The sequence below is a fragment of the Bubalus kerabau genome, chromosome 3 (assembly GCF_029407905.1).
Source record: "Bubalus kerabau isolate K-KA32 ecotype Philippines breed swamp buffalo chromosome 3, PCC_UOA_SB_1v2, whole genome shotgun sequence".
Lineage (NCBI taxonomy): Eukaryota > Metazoa > Chordata > Mammalia > Artiodactyla > Bovidae > Bubalus > Bubalus kerabau.
Window position 1 is genome coordinate 146,150,635 of NC_073626.1, and position 23,570 is coordinate 146,174,204.

Consider the following 23,570-nt stretch of genomic DNA (forward strand, 5'->3'; position numbering starts at 1 on the left):
ACGGAGGAGTCTATTGGGCTGCCTTCTATGGGGTGGCACAGAGTCGGACACAACTGAAGTGACTTAGCAGCAGCAGCAGCAGCAGAAATAATGTATATATAATGTAAAATATCATGTATGAAACGAGTTGCCAGCCCAGGTTCAATGCATGATACTGGATGCTTGGGGCTAGTGCACTGGGACAACCCAGAGGGATGGTATGGGGAGGGAGGAGGGAGGAGGGTTCAGGATGGGGAACACATGTATACCTGTGGCGGTTTCATTTTGATATTTGGCAAAACTAATACAATTTTGTAAAGTTTAAAAATAAAATAAAATTTAAAAAAAATCTGCTAATCAGAAATTCTAAAAGTTTTAGCTGGTAGGTGTATAAGAAATGACAGTGTTTTTAAGAGTGGTTTAAAAAAAGTGGTAGTTTAAAAAAAGTGGTAGAAAGCATATATTTTAAATGCCAGAATTTCTTAGTAAAAGCCCAAATGTAACAAAACCCTAACATAAACATTGCCACTTTTAGCACTTTTCATCTTTTGTCACATTCGTGTGCTATGCTAAGCTAAAGATTATCATTATTGGATTACAGAAAATATTTTTAATAAGCCTATCAATAATTGCATACTCAGGAGTTCTTATCTTTCTATCACTCAGACCTTTGTGGAGGTTTGTGGTTAAAAGTCTGAGTTAAGGAGAGTTAAGTCAAATTGCTGATCTGTCTCGCACCCTCTGCACTGTGTGGGTTTTTAAAGTGTTTTTGCCAAAAGACTTTCAAACAAGCATAATATGACTGCTTATAAAGAGTCCTGGCAGAACGGGTTCTAACAAGACAATCTGACACTGAAGAAATGAAATAGTTCAGATATTAAAAGAATCAGTTTGCAAATAAACTTCTGAACCATAGTGCAATTCTCAGGTGAACTTTTTTTCAGAGCTTTTTCTTAATAGCTGCCCCTAAAAGAAGATGCAAATGCTTTTATCTTTTGAAATGTTTGAAGATCTAAAGAAATCATCTAATATAAAGATTTTGATTTTACTCTTAAAATCTTAGTCTACTAATATTAATGATAATGTTATAAAAATCATAGTTAGCAGCAGTGAACAGGTTTGAACCTCTGTTGGAAAGACTGAACCCTTTAGACATGGTGGTCAATGTGATTAAGTATAATATCTGTATTTTAGGGTACTGATAATCTAGGAGTAGCAACAAGAAATGAACAGATACGGTAGCAAAACAAAAACGAAGTCTTATTATCCAGATTTTAAAACTCATCACCAGAATTCAAGAGAGCATTATCCTATTTGTGTTTTTAACAATGCATTAAGTGCTAAATGTGATAGCATTGTGTTTCTATTACAAATATCTTCCCTGGTTGTTCAAATGGTAAAGCATCTGCCTATGATACGGGAGACCCAGGTTCAATCCCTGGGTTGGGAAGATCCTCTGGAGAAGGAAATGAAAACCCACTCTAGTACTCTCACCTGGAAAATCTCACGGACAGAGGAGCGTGGTAGGCTACAATCCATGGGGTAGCAAAGAGTCGGACAGGACTAAGTGACTTCACTTTCTATTACAAATCACTAACAGGCTCTGGTTATGAAACATCTGGGTGTATTAGAACAGTTATTGGTTCAGAAGCACCTATTATAGACATCCATTGGGCAAATTTAATGATTCTGCCCTCTGGAGGATACAAAAATAACCACGTTTAAATCTGTCTTCCTCTCTGTAGATACAAAAGAACCAAGAGAATAGTCAACCATCTAAACAAATCTTTGGGCTTCCCAAGTGGCGCTAGTGGTAAAGAATCCACCTGCCAATGCAGGAGTCTTAAGAGACTTGGGTTTGATCACTGGGTTGGGAAGATCTGCTAGAGGAGAGCATTGCAACCCATTCCAGAATTCTTGCCTGGAGAATCCAATGGACAGAGAAGCCTTGCAGGCTCAGTCCATAGGGTTGCACTGAGTTGGACATGACTGAAGCAACTTAGCATGCACACCTACAAACAAGTCTTTATGAACCTGGTAGATATTTATAGTAGTTAAAGAACATGCTTCTTTAATACTCAGGTAATATTCATTAGAATCTGACATCCCAGTTGAGGAGGTATCTTCTGTACTTGATTGTGTATTTGCATGTACTTGTCTGCAGAGGAAAGGCAACCCTAGGATCATGTCCTACCTATGAGGTGTGTAATCCTGGGTAATATACTCACTTATCTGACCCCAGTTTGGCTTGATAAATTTAAATTTAAAATGAAAGGGTTAACTGGATCATTTCTAAGAGCCTTTTTGGTTCTTATATTTTATATTCTATGCTTTATCTCCCTAGATTTATTATATCACTGAGCTCTACATATTCATCCATCCATCCATCCATCCAATAAATATTTATTGTGACTTACTACATACCAGGTACTATTGTAGATACTTGCGATGGATCACTGGATAAAATCAACAAGGTCTCTGATGTTAAAGCTTACATTATTGGGTAATAAACAAGTAAACAAACAAATCATATAATGATACTTTATCTCAGGTAATATGCTAGAACATGACTTGGAATGGGGCTTCCCTGGTAGCTCAGATGGCAAAGAATTTGCCTGCAATGTGGGAGACCTGGGTTCAGTCCCTGGGTTGAGAAGATCCCCTGGAGAAGGGAATGACCATCTACTTCAGTATTCTTGCCTGGAAAATTCCATGGACAGTGGAACCTGTAGGGCTACAGTTCATGGGGTCAAAAAGAGTCAGATATGATTGAGCGACTAACACTTTCACTTTCACTTGGATTGAGTGGTCAGTGGTTGTTGGAGAAGTAAGAAGCAGCCATATGAAAATAAGAGATAACATTCCAGACAAAGAAACAAGAAATTCAAAGCCCTGGAGTCCAACTTCTCATGTTTGAGGAATAGAAAGAAGATCAGTGTGATTGCTGTGTAGTGAGTGACTGGTATTAAATGGTGTTAGCAAGACAGGGTAGATCATGCAAGTCATGGAAACCAGTGTAAGGAGTTAGATTTTCTTCTAACTGAGATGGGAGGCCCTGAATGCTTTGTAAGCAGGGCAAGTGCTCTATCGGATTATGTACGTAAGAAGATTATTCTGGTTTCCCTGAGGAGCATGGATGGTGAATGTGCACGAGTGAGAACAGAAAGTTTGGAAGCTCTTGTCACGCCAGAGAGAGATGTTGCTAATTTGGACCAATAGCAGTTTAGATGGAGAAATGGGTAAATTCTACTGGATTTAAAACAGAGGTGCAGGAAATTAGACTTTCTTCCTGTAGACAGATTTCATCAGTGATCCTCTAAAACTCAATCTGAAGTGATCACTGTAAAGCTTCTTGTGGTTGCCTGCTTCCATTATACTTTCTCTGGTTGTCGCTAGTGGCACTTCAACCTCAGATTGTACCCCAAGTCTTTCATGTGCCCAAGAGGTTGTGTGACCTTAGACAGACAATCTAATCTGTCTGGGTCATCAGTTGACTGTAAACGGAAAAATTGGACTTGCTGTATGATTTGTATGTTTGCTAGGTTTGACTGTGTCTGATACTGGGCAGACGTTGAATCATGTTACAGGAAACACAAGTGTGAAGGTGGAGCTGTTTACAGGATGCCTGAAACATGTGCAGACAGTGAATATGAGAACTTATGCATACTGGGGAATGGAGATGGTGATTTAACGAGAGTGAGGAACATGTCAAAGATAGTGTAAGAGACTATTTTAGAGGATGATTTTATATTAAAATGTGGTATATGAGAAGAAAGACATTGATGAGGAAGACAGTCACAATTTTCCACCACTGGCATGGCAGGAGAACTGACCAAAGAGATGTAATGCCCAATCAAAGCAGACACTGACTATAAAAGTTGGTGCTATTGTGCCAGTGCTCTTGGTTGAATATCAGACTTGAAGATAACATCTGGGAAAGGTGGAGAAAAGATTCTAGCTGCTTCTATAGTTATAAGGAACTAAAATATTCAGATTTTCCTTAAACTGTCTGTATATCCATTAAATGCTTTAGTCATGATTATAGGGATGACCTCCTTTTGATATTGTTTTTCAAATGCCATCAAAGAATGAGGAGATTTTGTGATGAGAGATTTGAGGTTCTACAGGATCCAGAGTAATTGTGAAGCAATTGATTACATGCCCTATCTGATTCCTGTAGTGGAAAAAGTTCAAATAGCAGATTAAGAGTTACTAAATGGTTTTCCAGATGGAAAGTTTAAGCGTTGGGTGTGTCGGCACACTTAGTCACTCAATCATGTCCGACTCTTTGAGATCCCATGGACTGTAGCCCACCACGCTCCCCCATTTATGGAATTTCCCAGGCAAGAATACTGGAGTAGGTTGCAATTTCCTCCTCCAAGCATTGGGTATGTGGACACTTAAGTCAGGCTTCTTACCACCACGTTTAATAATAAAAAGGTGACAGGCAATTTATATATTAAAATTGATAAAATGAATAATTAAGAGTGTCTAGAAGAAGATTCCCTTGTCTTTACGCTGTATCCATTTATTGTCTGTAGATTTTTTTGGTGATGGTATTTTCCCCTCTGTGATAACCTAGATGGGTGAGATGGTGGGTGCCGAGTGGGGCGGGTGAGTGGGCAAGAGGTTCAAGAAGGAAGGGATATATAGATACATATACATATATACATACATATAGCTGATTCACTTTGTTGCACAGCAGAAACTAACACAACATTGTAAAGCAATTATACTCCAATAAAAAAAAGTGTCTCTAGATATGAGAATTTGGGATCTCCAGTTACTCCTTGCAGAGAAGGCAATGGCACCCCACTCCAGTACTCTTGCCTGGAAAATTCCATGGAGGAGCCTGGTAGGCTGCAGTCCATGGGGATGCTAGGAGTCGGACATGACTGAGTGACTTCACTTTCACTTTTCACTTGAATGCATTGGAGAAGGAAATGGCAACCCACTCCAGTGTTCTTGCCTGGAGAATCCCAGGTACAGGGGAGCCGGGTGGGCTGCCATCTCTGGGGTCGCACAGAGTTGGACACGACTGAAGCAACTTAGCAGCAGCAGCAGCAGCAGCAGTTACTCCCTGAGCTCACACCCTCAGCACTGTCACTCAAGAAAAACTTGAGTAGTCTTCCTCAGTTCAGTTCAGTTCAGTTCAGTCGCTCAGTCGTGTCCAACTCTTTGCGACCCCATGAATCGCAGCACGCCAGGCCTCCCTATCAGCAACTCCCTGAGTTCACTCAAACTCACGTCCATCGAGTCGGTGATGCCATCCAGCCATCTCATCTTCTGTCGTCCCCTTCTCCTCCTGCCCCCAATCCCTCCCAGCATTAGAGTCTTTTCCAATAAGTCAACTCTTCACATGAGGTGGCCAAAGTACTGGAGTTTCAGCTTTAGCATCATTCCTTCCAAAGGAAACCCAGGACTGATCTCCTTTAGAATGGACTGGTTGGATCTCCTTGCAGTCCAAGGGACTCTCAAGAGTCTTCCTAGCCATACCTAAATGCTTTTATAGGTCAGGAAGATAGTCTCATTAATTTTCATTTCTCCTGACTTCCTGGAATAGCCCAGTAAGATGCTGGGACAGACAGAGGATTATGGAAACATGGTTTCTCCTCTGAAGAATCCAATAGCAAAGTAATCTCTCTTGGTTGTTCATGGTCTCATCTGGTTATGTTCTCATCCTGAATCCACAGACAGTAAGTATTGGAAAGGACTTTAAGATGTCTTGGTCCCACTTCCTTATTTCACAGATGAAGAAACTACAGTCTAGAGAGGGATCCTTGTTACAGAGACTTGCTAATGGCAAAGCCAGAATTTTCCTCTGGTTTCCTTGGGAACCACTGCATTGTACTTCTCTCACTCTGCACCACCAACCATTATATTTCATGTCGTGTTGGGTTATAGGTCATAGTGTGGGTATAAAAGGAGGAAAAGATGCGGACAGAATCATCTTCAGAAATAAAAGTACATCTGTGTCTGGATGAGCACAAGGGTGGCTGCAGACACTTTTGTTCCAAGATTTTTTTGTGGTTTACACACTGCCATTCTAAAGTCCTTGGGAAATTTGCTGTGAACATTTCTAAAGAAACTGTGAACCAGCTCACTGATTTTATCTTCTGCATCAAAGCAAGAGTAGTGCAACATAATTTACTTTCAGACAAATAATTCCCCATGCAAATCATCTTTTATTTTAATCTAATGTAGATTGCACCTATTCTCATGTGATCAATTTTCCCCCTTTGCCTTTTGCTTATATTTACCCTCAATTTTTTAAATGAAACAAGCATTAGTTTTCTTTTTTGTACTTTAAAACCATTTTTTTCCCATAGAACAAAGCATCTATTCAGAAAAGTGAAAAAATAAAATGTGCAATTTAATGAATAACTACTAAGCATACTACCTTACTCCCACAATTACCACAGGTCCAGAAGTTAAACATTGTCAGCACACAGACACCTTTCCGCTCTGTATTTCTTTCCTGATTCCAACTCTTCTTCCCCTTTATACAGAAGCATCAGACTAAATTTTCTGACATTCATTTGGGTTTTATAGTCTGTTTCTATTCTTTTGGTCATTATCAAGAAATCACAACATGTGTACTTCATTTATCAAAGTCTCAAGTTACATATACCTTTTCTGTCTGCCTAGACAATCTATTTTAGGTTGACAGTTTCATTCAGTACTCTAAAGATATAAGATGTAATTCCACTGTATCATAACTTTTATTGTTGATCTTGAGATACCACCTGTCAGTCTAACAGTTGCTTTTTAGAAAAAAAGTCAGTCTCTTTCCCCTGGTTGTTTTCAAGATTTTTATTATAATATGTCAACTAAAGAGCCTCTTGATGAAAGTGAAAGAGGAGAGTGAAAAAGTTGGCTTAAAGCTCAACATTCAGAAAATGAAGATCATGGCATCTGGTCCCATCACCTCATGGCAAATAGATGGGGAAACAGTGGAAACAGTGGCTGACTTTATTTTTTTGGGCTTCAAAATCACTGCAGTTGATGACTGCAGCCATGAAATTAAAAGATGCTTTCTCCTTGGAAGAGAAGTTATGACCAACCTAGACAGCATATTTAAAAAAGAGACATTACTTTGCCAACAAAGGTCCATCTAGTTAAATCTATGGTTTTTCCAGTAGTCATGTACAGATGTGAGAGTTGGCCTATAAAGAAAGCTGAGCACTGAAGAATTGATGCTTTGAACTGTGGGGTTGGAAAAGACTCTTGAGAGTCCCTTGGACTGCAAGGAGATCCAACCAGTCCATCCTAAAGGAGATCAGTCCTGGGTGTTCATTGGAGGGACTGCTGAAACTCCAATACTTTGGCCACCTGATGCGAAGAGCTGACTCATTTGAAAAGACGGTGATGCTGGGAAAGATTGAGGGCAGGAGAGGGGGATGACAGAGGATGAGATGGTCGGATGGCATCACCAACTCGATGGACATGGGTTTAGGTGGACTCCAGGAGTTGGTGATGGATAGGGAGGCCTGGCATGCTGCGGTTCATGGGGTTGCAAAGAGTTGGACACGCCTGAGCGACTGAACTGAACTGAACTGAATAGTAATCCCAATCACCTTAAACAAAGTTCAGTTATTGAGGTTTTTCTGGACCATTGGAGTGATTTGAAGGTGGTGCATAATCTGGGTGAAAGCTGGTTTACTTCTGCTTTACCTGTATTCCAAGAACGCAAACCTTGGGGATTTCACCTTACTAAGGAGAAATCTGATAAAATGTCTTTTACCAGATATCTCACTTTCAGACTCTGGAAGTTGAGACATGAAAACAAAAATATAAATCTGAGAGAACAGCATACACTCTCAAAGTAAAAGCAAGTTCTAACCTTTGCTTTTCTCCTTGGATTCTGGTTCTTTAAGTTTAATCTAGTAATTTCTTCTTTATTTTCACCATTTAATCTTTTAAACTAATAATTTTAGGCATTTCATTAAGCATTTTTGGTTATTTCAGTGTGGGAGTTAGTTTGAAAAATCTGGACTGCCATAACTGAAAAATAGAACACTTGTGTATATTTTCACAATCAAATCCTCAAGTTGAAAATCTATCCCCTGACAATATGAGAGATAGAAAGCCTAGAGATATTTTAAAAAATAAGTAACTATTGTAAATCTTAAATAAAATTGACACACTAGTGTAAGCAGAGTTGTAGCAAGTGAATTCTCCTGCATAATGCTAGTCCTGTTAAAAAGTGGAACAGTTCCCAAAAGCAACATGGCCATGCAAAATGTCGTTAGAGTCTTTAAAGATTTTTACCACATGTTGAAATATTTACATGAAATCAAGATGCTGGAAATAACCCCAACCAGTCAACATGAGTGGAATGCTTTAACAAGTTATTCTAGATTGACATTCAGCCTTTTGTATAGGCATTAAAAAGGATAACTATTATGACTATGTAAAAAATAGAACATTTATAATATAATATTAAATGCCAATAGAAGAACATTAAGTAATATGTTTGCTATATAAAATAAGTATATGTCTGGAAGGTAAAGAGCAAAAAATGCACAAATAATATCTATTTCACTGGAATAGGAGCAAAAGGTAATTTTTTTCCTTAAAAATTCTCTGTACTTGTTACATAGTTTTCTCAAGAGTAAAACCAGGGATTTCAAAATTTAAACTAGCAATTGTCATGCTAATAATTTTTTCCAAACAATTTCAGTTTGAAGTTTCATCATATTAAAAAGAAAGAAGAAAAAAGGAAAAAGGAAGGCAGAGAGCTGTTTGAACTTATAACTCAGAATCTGCAACCGGCCCAAAACCATTTCAGCTTCTTTCTTCTGTGATCTCCTATGTAGCTCACAAAAACAACTTTAGCTTCCTATAAGCTTCAAATTTGTTTTTAAAAATGAGAAAGTAAATAGAAAATCTGGATCTTTATCTTTATCATCAGACTTTGATTCAGTTCTCAATGGATGAGGTTCAGAGAAGACATGTTTCTATCATTTGAAAGTAATTTTCATTTGTTCTTTCACTCTCTTAGAGCATATAGTGTAAATATATAGTTATACATAATCATTTATTTTAAGTTTAAGCTGTTTTGTGCTTTAAAAAGTTTTTTTTCCTAAACTATGTTTTTCCCCCGATTTCTTATTGTTTGACTAAAGTGCTAATCCTCCTTCAATTTTAATTGTCAAAGTCACTTTCTCCAAGTGGCATTATCTGAATTCTTCAATCAAAATTAGGACCCATGTACCTATATTTGAATAGTACTCCATTTCTAGCATAAATTATGGTGCATGACTACATATTTATTTGTCATCTGTCTCCAATATCAAATCTGCCAAAAGGCAGGAACCACTTCTGCTTGATTTATACTATGTAAATGTATTATTTAATATATTAAATATTATGTACTCATGTATGATGAACAAGTCTCTGGTCAGGTTTTTCCCTAATTCACAGTTCTACCTTCATATTCTATATTTTGGTTGTGAAGTTCTTTCATTTTGTTGCAATGATGGTGACTTTATGAAGAGAAGAGATGACTTTTGTGTTCAAATACAATGATTAGCGGAACAAAATCATAAAATTTTGCTTTCTTTTTTTTTTTTGCCCAGGAGAATTCAATGATTCTGCTGCATCTGAGATGTTCATATTTCACAATGGAGGTGTACAAATTTTATGCAAATACCCTGATACTGTTCGACAATTTAAAATGCAGTTGCTGAAAGGGGATAATGTACTCTGTGATCTCACTAAGACTAAGGGAAATGAAGACACGGTATCCATCAGGAATCTGAATGTCTGTAAATTTCAGTTATCCAATAATAGTGTCTCTTTTTTTCTATATAATTTGGACAGTTCTTATGCCAGCTATTACATCTGCAAATTGTCAATTTTTGATCCTCCTCCTTTTCAAGTAGATATTCTAAGCAGAGAATATTTGAATATTTATGGTAAGATATTGTTTTCATCTTCTAGACTTAAGAGTATATATGCATTTTAACATTTTTCTCACTAATGAAAACAGTTAAACAAACAAGTATCATATAAACTGCTGAGTTAGAAATAGGTCATATTGTCTTTAAAACAGACATGCTGTTGAAAATCAGGAAAAAAATTAGAACAAATGTCAAAACCCATGGCTTAAGAGCTATTACCTCTATCCACCTAAAGTTAAAGTTTGGGTTTTTTGTTGGGGTGTGTGGAATTAAGTGAGATGATTGAAAACAATAGTTTTCTACATTACTTTTCTTATTGTTTTGCAAGAACATAGACAGCAAATTCTTTTCCATTAACCACATTTGTAGATATATATGTACATAGGTCTTTTTGGTTTTATTTTTGGATCCTTGCTATCATACTGAGATGATGTTATTTATTTACTATTTACTGCATTTCATGGTTGTACTAAATAAAAACTTTATTCGATTAAATAGCTCTTTTAAATTTAGTAGATGAACTTATAATTCAGCAGTGAAAGGGGAGATTTGATTCTGAGACTTTTTCCTTATCTAACTAATCTTTTTTGTCAACCCAGAATCAGAGCTTTGTTGCCAGCTGAAGTTCTGGTTACCCATAGGATGTGCAGCTTTTGTTATAGTCTGCGTTTTTGGATGTGTCCTTATGTATTGGCTTACAAAAAAGGTGAGCAATATCGATCTTTTCTTGCACTAGCTTTACTGGGGGCTATCAGTAGTTCTTTACTCATCAGAGTATGTTTTGCTTTTGCCAGAATAATTTGATTAACAGACAGATAATGTCTTTTCTTTAAGATGTGCCTATTAATTAAACTACTAACTTGGAACAGAAGCTTATTTACTTTATAGCCACTTCATTCCAAGAAGAGTTCAGTGGCTTCCAGAGAGATATGTCATTATTATTATTCCAAAATGCTAAGGGAAAGGGGCCATGGAAAGACCAAAAGGGAAAAGGAAGTTTAAAAGATTTTTAAAAAAGATGCTTCCGACTTTAAAAAATATTATTCCATGTGGACTGCAAATTTGATTCTAAGTTTCCAAAGTCAGGGCAGATAAAACAGTTATAAGCTTTCCTCAACTTGTCAATTAAGAAACAATCAGTGAGAAAGTCTTGGAAGATGCCATCAGTAGTTGAGAAAGAAACTGCCAGTTTTTTTTACATGGTAAGTTATTAGGACTCTTTGCTTTTAAAGAAAATCACTGAAAAGCTATGCAGAAAGATAAAAGAACAATAACAACGAAAATCTCTCTGTGCTGGAGAATATTCTTTTTAATCTATCACAAAATGGGTTCTCAAAGAAATTATACCATTCTGAGTATTATGCAAGGATGTTAGCACCTTCAAGTACATCCACAGTGTGATCATTGGCCATACAGTATGTGTATTTGTTTCCAGAAGGGAATTTGAAAAGAGAGACAAACAAGGAAGAGAGTAAGATAAGTCCTGTGGTCTTAAGTCTACGGCGGAAGGAAAAGTAAAGGCATAAATGAGAAAAGATACCGAGCAGAAAGCCTTTTATTTAAAGTCCTTTACACATATGGTTCCCCTTGGAAGTAAAAGTCTCTCAGTTGTGTCCAACTCTTTGCGACCCCATGGACTACACAGTCCATGGAATTCTCCAGGCCAGAATACTGGAGTGGGTAGCCTTTCCCTTCTCCAGGGGATCTTCCCAACCCAGGGATTGAATCCAGGTCTTCCAAATTGCAGGCGGATTCTTTACCAGCTAAGCTACAAAGGAAGCCCAGGAATATTGGAGTGGGTAGCCTATCCCTTCTCCAGTGAATCTTCCTGACTCAGAAATCAAACTGGGGTCTCCTGCATTGCAGGCAGATTTTTTACCAACTGAGCTATCAGGGAATCCCAAAGTCAAGAGCCTAAGTCACATTTAATACTTTGTCACATACTGCTTCAACAAAGAATAGAAATCAGTAACACACACACACACACACAAGAATGGAGATGGGGAAGAGAAGACAAACCATGTTTCTGACTTTTCTTGCAGAAGTATCCCACCAGCGTGCATGACCCTAACAGTGAATATATGTTCATGGCAGCGGTGAACACTGCTAAAAAGCCTGCACCCACAGGTACAGTGACACACGGGGATTTGGGAAAGGAAGAGTGTTCTTTACATGAAGCCTATAATTTCAATTTTTTATTTTAAAAGAAGGGAAGATGTCTCTAAGACAGAATTTTAGTATTTTCTGTAAAATGCCAAAGTTTCATTTTCACTGAATTGATGCTTTGTCTCATTCACTGAAAATAAACAATATGGTAGAGCTCAAAGTTTGCAATAGGAGCCAAGTTTACAATACAGGTTGGGTCAAACTCCATGGAAAATGTAGAATTGGTGCTCAATCTTGAAACATAAAGAAGAGTTTGGAAGGGGTATGTGTTTCCCTGTGTGCGTGTATATGTGTGTGTGTTTATAAGAGGCAGAGGAAAGGAGAAGTTTTGTTGAATGGGCTTGGGACATAAAGAACTTTTAAAGAATTTATGCTATATTTCTGTTACAGATGTGACCCGTAATTTGGAACTCCCTGGCACCCAGGCATGAACCACCTTGGCCAGTTCTCTACAACTTGAAGGGCAAGATTCTCTGTTTCCTGGACCACAGAGAGTCTGACTTGATTTGACTACATACATCTTCTGCTAGAGTTTTATTCAGTCTGGACCACTGACGACGTCAGTCAATAGGGATTTTAACAGACTGCCTTAGTACTGTTGAGTTCTCTTAAAACAAATACCCTCTTGCAACTAGCTTTATAGAAAGCCCAGCTCATGTGTGTTCAACAAACAGACCTCACTGGGATGGAATCCCTGTTTTCACATCTGCTTCTAGCAAAGCACCAGCCAGGAGAACAAACACATCTACAAAAATGTTTTAAAGATGTCAGGGGTACCAAATCTGCAAAGCAAATGGGCAGCTGAGAGCCAGAGTCTATCTGCATTTCACTACAGACTACCGCTTCTTTCTGTAGGGATGACCATTCCTTTCATAATCAGGCAGTAGAGGAAGATGCTTGAAAACTGTAGTTATTTTATTTCTGAGGTGTGGATGTGTAACAATAACATACTTATACGTTTGTACACAGCACTCTTTTCCAACTTTTTAACCCCAGTTGACCACTGCCCCGACAATTTAGATGCTTTCTTCTGCCCTCAATTTTCCTTTTAAAAATGCTTCTACCTAACTACTTGACAGGCATACCGAGTTGGGAGCTACTGTCTACATTTTTTTCCTTCTGCTGCTCAGTTACATATATGTAGTTGCAGTCTAGTGAATATAACTTGCCTGTATTCTCCCTAAATAAGCATAATTTTTGCTCCAGAGAGATATCTTATTTTCCCAAATTTCCCCAAATTTTCCAGATGTCCTTATAATGTATTCTATGAAAAAGATTTACTTTGCCTTCAGTTTACTTTCCAAATGGTTTACTTTGCTGACATGTTGACATCAGTGGTAGGAAGCACTGCTCATAATCAAAAGTGACTTCATTTTTTGACACTTTTTTTCTACTATTTTTATGTTTTCACGGTGCTATTAATTACAAACCAGCCTATTTTTGGAGATCATGCTAAAATTTTGAACAAACTAAGAAAACCATCTTTCTTTGTCAAGCATTGTCCTGGAAGGTAAAGCCCATGATCCATTCAGCAGAAGGCTGCAGTTCTTAGAGGTCGCTGCCAAGCTTCAGCCATGATGCCGCTGTTCTTTACAGGTTGAAGTGGCCTCTACCAGCCTGGAGCAGCTATCCAGACCTGGATGGAATTCCCAGAATTGGGAGACTCTACTGACCAGGACAACCAGGTGGTCTTGCCCCTGGGGCTGAAGCCACCCTGGGAACCAGAGTGGGTCTGCTTGACTTTTCCTCCAGGATCTGTGATGAAACACAGATGTGTCAGGAAAACATCTGTATGATCCCCCCGACCCCTCCTAGTAACCATTCAGCCTGGAAACTGGCCCTGGCTCTTCAAGACAGTCTTCCTTTGCATTCAGTTTGGCTGTAGAGATTCTTAAGTACATGTAACATGTGATTATTCTTAGCTGAAATATTTTCTTCACTTCCTGTCTGCATGCCCAAGGCTTCTGAAGCAGCCAATGTGTATGTGATATTTTCAATTTAGGTAAAAAGGGATTATTTAGTAGTTTTAGAATGTGTAGTTGCCTGCTTATCATTACTTTAAAAATGAGACCTGATATGTCATTATGCATACTTATATTATTTTAAGCATGTGTGATGCTGGATATGTACAGTACAGTACTGAATGTGTAATTTGAATCAAGTACGATATTCTACTGAGTTGGACAACCTGGCTGGCTTTGCAGAGGTGTTCCCAGAATTGTTTGTAGCTTTCTGCGTGGGGTGTCAAGTGGGGAGGACAGCCCTCAGGTGGTCCACTTCTCCTGGTTGTCTGAGTTGTACTCTGAAACACCTGCATCCTTAGCCCTGTATGTTTCAAAGGGAATTATTAAAGGATACAATTTCTGTGAAATAAAAGCTGGTTTTAAGAGGAGCTAATTATGAAATAGATTTTAGTAGTATTAGGAAGCTGAAGAATAAACAATTGATACTCAGCAACTGAAAATATCTGTTTTCTTGGAGGAGGGAAATGATTACTGTAGCCAGCATGTGCAAATCTGACCTCGTTCTTAAAGATTGTCATACAGCTTGGAACAGTTGTTCTTTTGGTTCTCATTTTTTTTTTTTAATTGAGGCCATCACAAACATATAGTTGGAAGGCCACTAAAATGCCCTAATAGGGCATTAGTTCTAAGTTTTTGACCTAATAGCCTATCACCTCCAACTGGTATGTATTTCCTGTAACAAACAAGCCCCTTTTCTCCATAAACACAATACTATCGTCAACATCAGAAAATTTGCATGGTTACATTGCTGCCCCTAATTCTCAGACTACATTCAAGTTTTTCCAGATATCCTTGTAATAGGATAAGGATAGAATTATGCATTTAGTCGTCACACCTTTGTTGCGAACTTTGCTCTGGACAGTTCCTCAGCCTTGATTTCTATGGCCTTGGCTCTTTCGAAGATTATAAGCAGTTATTCTGTAGAAGGTCCTTTGATTTGGCTCAGTCTGCTGTTTTTTCATAATTAAAATCAGCTTTTATTGACCTTTAGCCAAAAGAACATGGAAGCGATGCTGCTGCTGCTGCTGCTAAGTCGCTTCAGTCGTGGCTGACTTTGTGCGACCCCATAGATGGCAGCCCACCAGGCTCCCCTGTCACTGGGATTCTCCAGGCAAGAACACTGGAATGAGTTGCCATTGCCTTCTCTGGGAAGCGATGCTACTTTCTTTTAATTGCATCTTGTCAGGTGGTTCGAAATCTCAACTTGTTATGTTACTGACAACAGGCATTTTGATCCCTTGACTAAGCTGCTATCTGTAAAGCTTCTCCTCTGTAAAGTTAGCTCTTTTCCTGTTTATAGTGACAGTTTATAGGGAGGTACTTTCAAGTTTTGTGAATCATCTGTTCCTCATTGAAGCGTCAATTTAGTCATTTGTCCATCTATTTAATATATATGTATGATTTCCTGTTTTATTCAGTGGCAAACATCTATTACTATCTTTAGTCTGTTTTGATGCTTGAATTGTCCCATCCTTGGCCAGTGGGCGCCTACTCAAACTGGCTCTGGTGTCTTTCAACCAGGTCTCCATCATTCTTTCAGCTCTTCCTTGCTTTCTGGCAGAACAAGATCCTTCAGGCTCAGCTCTTGTTTTCCCCAGTGCTGGAATCAGTTGTTTCCCCACGGATCCCTGATTTCTTTAAGTGGACAATGGTTTTTAGAAGCCAAGATTTAAGCATTAGTGAGTGTTCATTCCTATTGGGATATCCTTGCTCCAGGATCCTTACTGGACAGAAATGGGACACACATACCCACATATACACAAATGTAGATGTAAATATGTGTGTGTATATATGTGTGTGTGTATGTGTGTAGATACAAATTGAACATGCTAAGTCGCTTCAGTCATGTCTGACTCTTTGCAACCCTATGGACTGTAGCCCACCAGGCTCCTCTGACCATGGGATTCTCCAGGTAAGAATACTGGAGTGGGTTGCCATGCCCTCCTCCGGGGGATCATCCTGATCCAGGGATCGAACCCATGTCTCTTATGTCTCCTGCATGGGCAGGCATGTTCTTTACCACTAGCACCACCTAGGAAGCCTGGATGCAAATATACATGCATATATAACATGTATACCTAGGTATGGATAGAAATATGTGTATATATATATACACACACATTATATGCATACATATACACATTTACAATTGTGTTTATTTCTATACCCACATCTGCTGTTTTGAAATTCATGAGTTCACACCTTTGCCTTTGATTCTAATGCAACACAATAAAGTTCATTCTAGATTTATTCCTTTCTATTATTTGTTCCTCTTATGACATTGAGAAATATGACTCTTATTATCCTTAATATGTCACTTGTTTGATCAGTCCCCCAGAATGAAACCAATCTCCCATCTTGGTTGCACCTCCTTCCCCCACCACATGATAGCTTCCTCTTTCTGTCTAGGTTCTCACTCCCTATGCTGGGTGCTCCCACCCCCATGGATGCCCCTACCCCATGGAACCCCTTTAACTCTGTTTGGGCTCTAACACCCCAGTCTGGGTGGTTTCTCCATCTTCAACTGGGGGCCACAGTGTCTCCCTTGGCCTGGGATGTCTAACCTATGGCTTGTGCTTTATACTGGCTCCTAGAGCTTGCCCTTTGTGTTAAGTTCTGATTGCCTACAATGACTACTGGTTCAATTCGATATGCTTTATTGGCCACCATTCCTTCCCTGTCTACCTGCTTACATCCCTACTGGCATCTCCTTCACTTCTCACATAAACTTCCTGCCCTAGCATCCTTGTCTCAGCTTTGGCTTCTGGGGTAACTCCAGCTTAGATATCCTTTGATCCTCCAGGACTAGGGAAAGCCTATTTTCCCACTGTTGCTTGTAACTGGTGCTTCATCCTCTCCTGTTTGTTCCTTGACTCTGTGTACACCTTTAGAAAAATCTCTTTGTTGCCCTCCTCACTTAACCACTAAGTTGCCATCTGTTGCCCTTCCACTCCCCTCCGCTGTGTCCAGCGCCCTGGGACACAGAGTCCTCCTAGGATCTGACCTCCTTGCTTAGAAGTGTCATCTTGAATTCTGGTGAATACACTTCTCCACCTTGTAACATTCACATTCTTTATGTGAGGGGACCACTTGTTCTTTGGGTGCTCTAAATCCTCTTCCCATTTCCCACTCTGTTTTATAATTTTTCTCTTGTATTGGGTACATAAGATTTCTCTTCATGCCATGGAAGACAGGCTATGCTCATTCTACCTGCTTGTCAACCTTTGTTCTGTGACAATGAGAAACAGGGAATTTTGAATTTTCTAGGAGGGTGACTGCATCAATATCAACATTTAATTCCCCTCCCACAGTCTATATTTTCAGTGAGAAGACGCTGGTGAATTTAAAGGGAAGCTACCCTTGGATGTCGTTCACTCTATGCCACCTTTTATTTTTCTCTTGCTGATTAGTGTTTGTGGTTCAATGTGAGTCTAAGCTATTCTCCACTTTGCCATATAATCCATCTAAAGGCAATAAGAGTGTCTATCAACAAACCTGAAAATTATCCCTAAAACCAACACTTGTGGATTCTTACTTTTTTGTCTTCCAAGTCTATCCATTCTTTTCTCATTTCAGGGACTGCTCTAACCATGACTAAAAATCTTCCTTTCTTTCCAAGTCTCCTTAGCATAGAGCTTTTTATGAAAGTTTTCAATTTCAATTTCCTGATCTCTGCTGGATAAAAGCCTTCACCAAACCATGGATGTCTGTTACTGACCTCTGTCCTTAAGAAAGGGTGTCCACTGAGGCTGGGTTCAACAGAAGTGGAAAAATGACAGATACCGATATTACTGTGTTGGATAATTGTTTTTTATAATATAGAAAAGAATCTCTTCTCTACAATAATTTTAAAGTCTCAAAAAGGCTTGTGGAAAAGGGAGCTGCCTGGCTTAATATTTTTTTTAATGAAACAAAACTAAATACAATTGTAAACTAACAGAAACTGAATTCACAGCCCTGCAAGAGGAGAAGGGAGTGACGGAGGATGAGATGGTTGGAGGGCATCAGTGACTCCATGGGCATGAGTTTGAGCAAACTCTGGGAGATAGTGAAAGACAGGGAAGCCTTGCCTCCTTGGGGCCACTTCAGGGGACTGAAGAATCAGACATTACTTAGCCACTGACTAACATTTCAACAGCTTCTCCTTCTGCCATGACACATCTAGATACCTTTGTACTTCTCCATGCCAAGCACTCCTGGGCCAGCTAGTCTCTTTTCTCTCCTGTATATAATATCACTATCTACTCCCATTCCCTTTCTAGCAAGTCCTTTCAAAAGGACTCTGTAAACTTTAACATACAAAAATTATATTTAGCCATTTTGGAAAAAAAAACAAATCTCATTTTGTATGGGGGAGTTTTTAGTTTTCATGTACATGAAGATTATAATGGCATCTATGTATGGTTCTTTGCCAGAAACACTAAACCCTATTTGTAACTTCTCCTCAATACAGTCTCTCTCTACTCTGTCCTTTTGGCTTTAATTATGGGTCATGGTCCAAAATGACTACAGCTTGTCTAATGGACATGACACTATCTTGCATTATTATTCCCTTACTTTGGAAGTCATAATGAAATGCTCTCTTGAGCTACGCTAGGAAGACATAGTTGAATACTCCCCCCCGCCCCTCGGCCATTTTAGGTCCAAAACATCAGAAACATTCTCTAAAACCCCCAGGATAAAACCCAGATATCTCCGAGCTTACTCAGAATTACATTGAAAACCGTAACATTGCATCAGAAATAAACGTTAACTGAAAATATATCTTTCCAGTCTTTTGAGAACATGCCCAAATGGGGATGGGTTTCATTCACAAAGGACAGAAAAAAATGTCATTAAAAAAAACCCTGTCCTCCTCATCAGTGCCTCTTGCACGCCTGGGGGCAGCTCTGGAAGCAGTAGCCCCCTCCTTTCTTCTCCTAGAGCCTTCTCCAAGCAGCCTGCCCATCACTTCCTTTTCCTCTCTGCACTTTCCCATTCACAACACATGAAAAAATTGCTCTTTCTTCCTAGTTCACATTGTCCTTGTATTGGTTTCCTGAGGCTGCTGTAACAAATTATCATGAACTTGGGGGCTTACAACAACAGAAATTTATTCTCTTAGAGTTTTGGAGATCAGAAGTCCAAAATCAGCTTTGTTGGCCTACAGTCAATGGATGGCCCAAGGCTGGTCCTTCTGGAGCCTCCAGGGAAGAATCCATTTTATTGCTTTTCCAGTGCTTCCAGTGGCTGTCAGTGGTCTTTGGTTTGTCATCACTCCAATCTCCGCTTCTGTAGTCCCATCGTTGTGGAGTCTCCCTCTGCCTTTCTCTTATAAGGATTGCATTGAGGGTCCACCTGGATGATTTCTCATCTCAAGATCCTTACCAAATGGCATCTGCAAATGTCTGCAAAGTCCCCTTTGCCTTGGAAGGTCATCCACAGATTTCAGGGCTTAAGACTGGGATATCTTTCCTAGCCCATTATTCTGTCTTCCATAGTCCCCTAACCATCAGGGTGTTGGGGGTGGGGAATCCCTTATGAACTTTTCCTTCCACTCTCAACTTGAGTCTCTATACTTTGGATGCCCTACCCCTTTCTCTAATTCTCTCTTTCTGAAATTTCAAACCCTTCTTTGACAAAGCTCCAGTTATTGCCTCTTTAGATTCTTTCCCTGTCCAGTGGACAATATTCCTATTCTTGGCCCTAGTGTTGTGATTAGTTTTAGGCTTCAGCTAACTGGATGGCTGAAGTTCATTACTCTTTGCAGAGCAGGTGCTGAGATGGAAGGAGGATGGGCCAGAATCGGTTTCAGTCCAGTGGGCAACAGTGAATACAGTTTTGCCAAGTCCAATTTCCTTTCCACTACATCCACCAAAAGGAGCTGTAAACCCAATGGTTTGTTTACTAATTGGTCCACTAAAGTAAGCTGCTGCTACTGCTAAGTCACTTCAGTCATGTCCAACTCTGTGCGACCCCATAGACAGTAGCCCACCAGGCTCCCCTGTCCCTGGGATTCTCCAGGCAAGAACACTGGAGTGGGTTGCCATTTCCTTCTCCAATGCATGAAAGTGAAAAGTGAAAGTGAAATCGCTCAGTTGTGTCCGACTCTTAGCGTCTCCATGGACTGCAGCCTACCAGGCTCCTCCGACCATGGGATTTTCCAGGCAAGAGTACTGGAGTGGGGTGCCATTGCCTTCTCTGACTAAAATAAGCAAATCCCCCCAAAACAAACTATGCTTGGGAATCAGTATAGTTTAAGCTCAGATTAAGAAAAGACTCAATTGCCTCACTTAGCCAGGAGTCATTTGGTCCTCACCACTATGAAATAAGTTTTTATCTTGCATCCTCTGGAAGTGCCTGCCAGCATCCTAAAAGAAGCTGATGTTAATTTTTAATATCTGTTCACTTTATTAATGTGGGAAGTGGGCTAGACTTAATTAAATTATTTTGGGTCAGAGTTTCCACTCTAATGGAAACCAAGGTAGGGATCTTCTATTTTCCTCTATCCTATGATATATATTAAATGCTGTGGGGTTTGAATTTATTTCCTAGCAACAGTCAAGAAAAATGGCAATTTCTGGGAAGCATTCTTCTTTTAACGTAAAGAAATCCAAGTGAATGAACATGAGAAATATGGGAACCACTGACTGCCATCTAGTTGAAGCTTAAATTCAGCCTAACATTTCCCAAACAGTACTTTGAGATTAAACCCTCTTGGTATGTGAGGACCAAAGGAGTGATTTAAAATAACCAAAATGCCTCTCCATCCTTCTCGTCCCTGTCTAATACCACTCTGTCATCCTAAAGGAATTTTATGTTAACTTCTGAATTTTAAGCAAAATGCTATAGAAATCCCACTGTCCAGATTTTAAAATGTCTAGAATATTCAATTTTACATGTGTGAAGGTGAGGCCTGAGATATCAAATCTGATCACAAGAAAAGATATTTATAAAGCTCAACAGAATAACCACAGAAACTCCACAGGCTCTGCAACCACAGAATCTACAAGGATCCACAGTCCAACTTTGTTGATGGTCTAAAGAAGTAAAATAATTTTTCATGGTTAACATTCCTAGTATCATAAAGAGACTAGAAACTGTACCTTTTATTTCCTTTGCTTATCTGTTTTCCCACTTGCTTTATCTTACACAAGTCAATTTCACAGACCCTATATCCTCTCCCTAAACATTAACTCGAGTTACCCCTCTTATCTCCCAACTTCTCCACCGATGAAGGAAGACTGAAGAAGACAAAGAAAGAGGAAGTGTGGGGAGCATGTGGAGAGACTCTATTGGGGCCCTTTTGTCAATTTCACTTTCCTTTTCTTTCTTCTCCTTCATCACCAGGACTTGTCCCCACCTCCAAGCCCCCACCTCCCCTCCAGGGCCAGTGTTCTCTCAACACCCCTCTCTGCTCTTGACCCAGGAGACACTGGTGTAACCCTCTTATTCATCCAAGATCTCTCTTCCTTCTAACCACACATGAGAAGTCTGGCCCAAAACTGGTTTTGAGTGAAATGGTCAGTGGAAATGAAGGCTAGATCCCTGACTTCTGGGACTCAGCTCCTATCTTCTACTACCCCAAAACTCAAAAGGGAAATGGAAATAAGACCATCTGACTGGTACTCTAACCACTATAAATTTCTACCCTTTTTAAGATGGCTATTGCATCTTTAGCACCTCTCTCCAAGAAAAAAGAGAGTATGCTTTTGGATTTTTTCTCAGATGTAGTATTAATCTAAGAGAAATTTGTCCCAGGTGGGCTTAAGTTCATAGTCATGAACTACAGATAACTGACATCAGCTGATCGGCATCCTGGCATGACTAGAATTGAGAACTTCTCCACTCTGACTGCCCTTCATTACCACTGATTCATTGCCATGATCTTTGGCCAAATGAACATGCGTCTAGACTAAGTATTGTGTTCAGGGCACAGTTTTGCCTGAGATGAGATTTCTAGGGTCTCAGTTTTGTCCTGTTTTAAATTTCATGTGCAATGCTGCTGTAACAATCAAAGTAAGACTTCTTTAAATGTGAGGGAAAAACAAAATTGATGCCGACATCAGTGATAAAAATCCCAGGCAGTAGTAGTCAAAAGAACCTAGACTCCACTAGACATCTGAGCTTAAACCCTTTCAATTCAGTTCAGTTCAGTTGCTCAGTCGTGTCCAACTCTTTGTGACCCCATGGACTGCATCACGCCAGGCCTCCCTGTCCATCACCAACTCCAAGAGTTGACTCAAACTCATGTCCATTGAGTCGGTGATGCCATCCAACCACCTCATTCTCTGTCGTCCCCTTCTCCTCCTGCCTTCAATCTTTCCCAGCATCAGGGTCTTTTCAAATGAGTCAATTCTTCACATCAGGTGGCCAAAGTATTGGAGTTTCATCTTCAACATCAGTCCTTCCAATGAACACCCAAGACTGATCTCCTTTAGGATGGACTGGTTGGATCTCCTTGAAGTCCAAGGGACTCTCAAGAGTCTTCTCCAACACCACAGTTCAAAAGCATCAATTCTTCAGTGCTCAGTTTTCTTTATAGTTCAACTCTCACATCCGTACATGACTATTGGAAAAAACATAGCCTTGACTACACAGACCTTTGTTAGCAAAGTAATGTCTCTGCTTCTGAATATGGTGTTTAGGTTGGTCATAACTTTCCTTCCAAGGAGTAAGTGTCTTTTAATTTCATGGCTGCAATCACCATCTGCAGTGATTTTGGAGCCCTTCAAAATAAAGTCTGTCACTGTTTCCACTGTTTCCCCATGTATTTACCATGAAGTGATGGGACTAGATGCCATGATCTTAGTTTTCTGAATGTTGACCTTTAAGCCAACTTTTTCACTCTCCTCTTTCACTTTCATCAAGAGGCTCTTTAGTTCTTCTTTGCTTTGTGCCATAAGGGTGGTGTCATCTGCATATCTGAAGTTATTGATATTTCTCCCGGCAATCTTGATTCCAGCTTGTGCTTCATCCAGCCCAGTGTTTCTCATGATGTACTCTGCATATAAGCTAAATAAGCAGGGTGAAAATATACAACCTTGACGTCCTCCTTTTCCTATTTGGAACCAGTCTGTTGTTCCATGTCCAGTTCTAACTGTTGCTTCCTGACCTGCATACAGGTTTCTCAAGAGGCAGGTCAGGTGGTCTGGTATTCCCATCTCTTTAAGAATTTTCCACAGTTTATTGTGATCCACACAGTCAAAGGCTTTGGCATAGTCAATAAAGCAGAAATAGATGTTTTGCTGGAATTCTCTTGCTTTTTCCATGATCCAGAAGATGTTGGCATTTTGATCTCTGGTTCCTCTGCTTTTTCTAAAACCAGCTTGAACATCTGAAAGTTCACTGTTCACGTATTGTTGAAGCATGGCTTGCTTGGAGAATTTTGAGCATTACTTTGCTAGCCTGTGAAATGAGTTCAATTGTGTGGTAGTTTGAGCATTCTTTGGCATTGCCTTTCTTTGGGATTGGAATGAAAACACCTTTTCCAGTCCTGTGGCCACTGCTGGGTTTT

General features: G+C 39.5%; 1 protein-coding gene across 8 annotated transcripts in view; it reads left to right on the forward strand.

The window, feature by feature from the left end:
• Positions 1 to 23,570, forward strand: part of ICOS (inducible T cell costimulator) — a 114,503-nt gene that overhangs the window by 27,723 nt on the left and 63,210 nt on the right. For 5 of the 8 annotated variants that reach the window (XM_055573188.1, XM_055573187.1, XM_055573191.1 and 2 more), the window contains 4 exons: positions 9,561 to 9,899; positions 10,484 to 10,590; positions 11,927 to 12,011; positions 12,441 to 14,503. The exons of 1 other annotated variant lie outside the window; for it this stretch is intronic. In XM_055573188.1, the coding sequence (XP_055429163.1) occupies positions 9,561 to 9,899; positions 10,484 to 10,590; positions 11,927 to 12,011; positions 12,441 to 12,481 (572 nt within the window). In that variant the 3' untranslated portion in view covers positions 12,482 to 14,503. Of the gene's footprint in view, positions 1 to 8,662; positions 9,224 to 9,560; positions 9,900 to 10,483; positions 10,591 to 11,926; positions 12,012 to 12,440; positions 14,504 to 23,570 lie in introns of those variants that run through there. 2 more of the 8 variants (XM_055573192.1, XR_008712088.1) reach the window with 2 other exon arrangements.